The 3674-nt window shown below is 26.4% G+C and overlaps 3 protein-coding genes across 3 annotated transcripts; 2 read left to right on the top strand and 1 right to left on the bottom strand.

Moving 5' to 3' along the window:
• Positions 1 to 36: 36 nt before the first annotated feature.
• Positions 37 to 171, bottom strand: AAJ76_1890004573 (hypothetical protein; the record flags this gene model as incomplete). The annotated part of the gene is made up of 1 exon (XM_024474333.1): positions 37 to 171. The coding sequence occupies one exon, from the start codon at positions 169 to 171 to the stop codon at positions 37 to 39; it is 135 nt and encodes a 44-aa protein (XP_024329624.1).
• Positions 172 to 798: 627 nt separating this feature from the next.
• On the top strand, positions 799 to 963 carry AAJ76_1890003945 (hypothetical protein; the record flags this gene model as incomplete). Its single annotated transcript, XM_024474332.1, has 1 exon — positions 799 to 963. The coding sequence occupies one exon, from the start codon at positions 799 to 801 to the stop codon at positions 961 to 963; it is 165 nt and encodes a 54-aa protein (XP_024329623.1).
• Positions 964 to 1704: 741 nt separating this feature from the next.
• On the top strand, positions 1705 to 1872 carry AAJ76_1890003039 (hypothetical protein; the record flags this gene model as incomplete). The annotated part of the gene is made up of 1 exon (XM_024474331.1): positions 1705 to 1872. One exon carries the CDS (start codon positions 1705 to 1707, stop codon positions 1870 to 1872), a length of 168 nt encoding a protein of 55 aa, XP_024329622.1.
• Between the last annotated feature and the right edge of the window lie 1802 nt (positions 1873 to 3674).

The raw sequence follows: 3674 nt of genomic DNA, 5'->3' as shown, positions 1-3674 counted from the left end.
CATTAAAAAATAAAATTAATGAGGTCAAATAATTTTTTATTTTGAATCAATATTAGTTGATAAATTGTCATATAAAAAAATGTTTCTAAGCAAGCATTTATTTGTACATTTGAAAGTTAATAATAGAAAATAACTTTTTAGAAATAATAATAAAATCTTTAAATTAATCATTTTTTTCCAATTTAAATATTATGAGTTGACATCAAAAGTTCATTATAAAATAACTTTGTAATAAATAAAATTCTGATTTAATACCAGAAGAGGAGTTACAGATTTAATAATTATAATAATCATTTTAAAAATTATAGGAAATTTTTATTTTTAAAGAACTTGTAATGCTCTCGACAAGCTTTAAATCAATTAAAACTTAATTTAAAACTAATGGTTGTGGACAAAGATTAGGTTTTATCTGAGTAAAGTAATCTTGTATTAAGTAAGACGTTCATATCTTAGGAATCATATTTTATTCACAAAAAACAAACATCTCTTCAATATTGTTTTAAAGTGTAATAGAATTTAATACTTTACCAAACTAAATGTATTTTTAATTGTCGTTATTATTAACGAAAAATAATAAAAGATGATAGAATTGAAATCAAAATAAAGGTAAAAATAATTGCATTTTTTCACATGGTAACATTAAAATATTAGATGTAAAACTAAATATATACATTAAATAAACGAGAAAATCAGAGATATACTAAATAATTATCACATACGCCACCAATCTGCATCCAAAGAACAGCTATATCTTTATAGAAAAAAATAAGTCAATATTTTTTAATTAACAAAAAAAATATGTGTTCGAAGAAAAATGATATCAAAAACATAAAATTAAAAAATACACATTTCTCAAATTTAAATAATTGCTTAAAAGTAAAGTACAATTACAACGGAGACAAGTTAGACCTGGCCAAGTTAAACAAGGAGCATCGAAAATCTCTATACATTAATATTAAATAAAAATACAACCACTAAAAAACGTTCGAATTAGTTGACGACCCCAACATGGCAATTAAAGAATCAGCTAACTGACGCGTCCGCGGCAACATCATTCAAGAGAAAAAAGGCCACGGTGCGCTTCAAGACAAAATGATTTTTTTAGAGAAAGAAAGAATGTGCACACATTGCAACGAGAAAACAATAACGGTAGACCATTTGATACACATTGTGAGAGGATGTTGGCGTGCGATTATATAAGAAGACACTATAAAGCCAATAAAAGCATTCATTTACAAATGTGCTTAAAGCATAGATTTAAAATTTAAAGAAGATAAGAAGCCAATCGGCATTAATGTGTATATCAAATGAAATAGCAAAATTTGAGTAGATACGAGAATACAGGATGCTATAAAGGTTAGGTAGAACAAGCCCGATATATTTATGATAGAAAAAGTAAAGAAAGAAATTATCATTATAGAAATAAAAATTTTTTCTTCGACAACCCGAGAACTGTTGTATTTGAGAAGAAACATAAATACGATTTACTAGCGAACCATTGTGAATCTATGTACAAATACAGTAAACCCTTGCAATTTGAAACCCTACCTAATCAAGAAATAATATTTTTGCATAAAAAAAAACAAGCCCATTGTTATAATTGGCTTTGTCTTTTTTTACAATTTAAGACATCTACGCCTAATCAATGCGACTGTGTGAATTATATGGAATTTTTTTGATTTTTTTTATAACCCTTATTTATTTATGGCTCAGTATTTGTCTGTGAAAGAAAAATATAAAATTATTTTAAATGACGATGTACGTCCAAAAGCTAGTCATTCACAAATCAAAAACATATTTGATATGATAATTAAGAAATATATTGATAAATCTATCATTGGAAAGATTTTGAGTCCGAAATTATTTATTTAAGCTCAATTCTTAAGTTTATCTAATACAAATGCTAAACGTATGTCTGTTGGTAAGTTTGAAGATATCGAAAATGCCCTTAGAATATGGATTGATGTGAAGGAATCCAGAAATAATCCAATATCTGACAATATTTTTAGAAGCAACGCCGAAAATTTTGCAAAGCAAGTTGGTATTGAAAATTTTAATTTATCAATCGAAACTTTGGGTAGGTTAAAGAAAGAAAGGGTTTTATGTCATTCAAGGTTGTAGGAGAAATGGCTGAGAATAATTTTGATTCATTAGAATCCTCCATAGAAGAAATTAAAGCGATTTTAAAAGATTTTGATAAAAAATATTCTTAATATGGATGAATAAAGATTGTTTTTTTGTATGATGCCCGCCAAAAGCATTTCTACTCTGCCTATTAAAAACTTTATAAAATTTTTGACATGAATTACTTTAGCATTTATTACGCCTTTAACAGTGGAAAAGCTGGTGCCATTGGTTATAGGAAATGCTGAAAGGCTGAGATCTCTTAACAACTTAAATACCCGCCAATATGTAAATTACACACATTCAAAGAAAAGTTGGATAACAAGGCCTATTTTTAATATTTACCTCAGTAACCTTTATAGAAATATGAAATCAAAAAATCGTAAAATATTACTGCTTGTTGATAACTGTCCTGCTCACAAAGTCACTTTTTTGTATAGTAACGTAAAAGGTGTTTTTTTGCCATTAAATACTACAGGAATGATATAAATCCTTGATTTAGGAATCATAAGATCTTTTAGGTGTAAATTCAAAAAAAAATGATTGGGCGTGTAATACGCATGATAGATAATAATTTATGTCTGTCAATTATTGATGCATATAAAAATATTTCAATTAAGACGCAATTATATTTTATTATTTAACTTGAAATGAAATTGAACCAAAGACCATTATTCAATGTTTTAAGAAGTCTCCTTAGTTTAACAATAAGTCATTCAGTCCGATTTTAATGATTCTTACATAAATTAAGATTAAAATCAGATTAGAGAATCAATTGACAAGTTGGAGCAAGTCTAGGAGTTCTCTATTAAGGATATGATTGATTTTTGAATGAGAAAATAGTCGATTGTGATATTAAAGATGATTTAATAATAAAAATGATCAAAAATAAGTGACGTATCTTTTTGAGAGATACTGTTCAATAATAGAGTTGATTTTAAAATGATTTATTTCAATCTCTTGTAGCTGTGTTTCTTTAATCATGCTATAATACCCCTACGTTGGCAATGATTTAAATAATAAAATTTAAATCAATTTCAAATATTTTATGACCGACTATTTTGACAGTTTAATTAAAATCATGTGGTTTACCACAATAGAGACGAAAATCTTATTGATGAAGAAGTACAATGTATTAACAAGGAAGTGCATAAATTCAACTTAATCAAGATTGCAGAAACATTTAAATTGGCCAGCGAAACTCTTAAAAACGATGATATTAATGTACCAAAAAAAGTTTTAAAATTAATTGAAACCATCAAAAGTTCTTTACATCAAGGAAATTCTGGCTATAATAATAATGGTGACTTAACAGGATGGATCATAAAAAGAAAATTAAATTTAAAATTACTTTAAATTTATTTTTTTAGCATTTTATGATCTACACTTTCTTTTAAAAAACGAAAAATCTTTAAAATGAAGAAATTGAGACAAAATTCCCGCAAAATTTGCCACTTTCTTAAAAACTAAAATTTCTATGTTCAAATGCTGTCTTGATTTGCCGGGATTACCGGTACAAGACGAAAATAATACTATATGTGATAACTTGG

This window comes from Vairimorpha ceranae (assembly GCF_000988165.1).
Source record: "Vairimorpha ceranae strain PA08 1199 chromosome Unknown NODE_189, whole genome shotgun sequence".
NCBI lineage: Eukaryota > Fungi > Microsporidia > Nosematidae > Vairimorpha > Vairimorpha ceranae.
The sequence above is the reverse complement of the archived record's forward strand: the minus strand, read 5'-3'. Positions and strand labels throughout refer to the sequence as shown.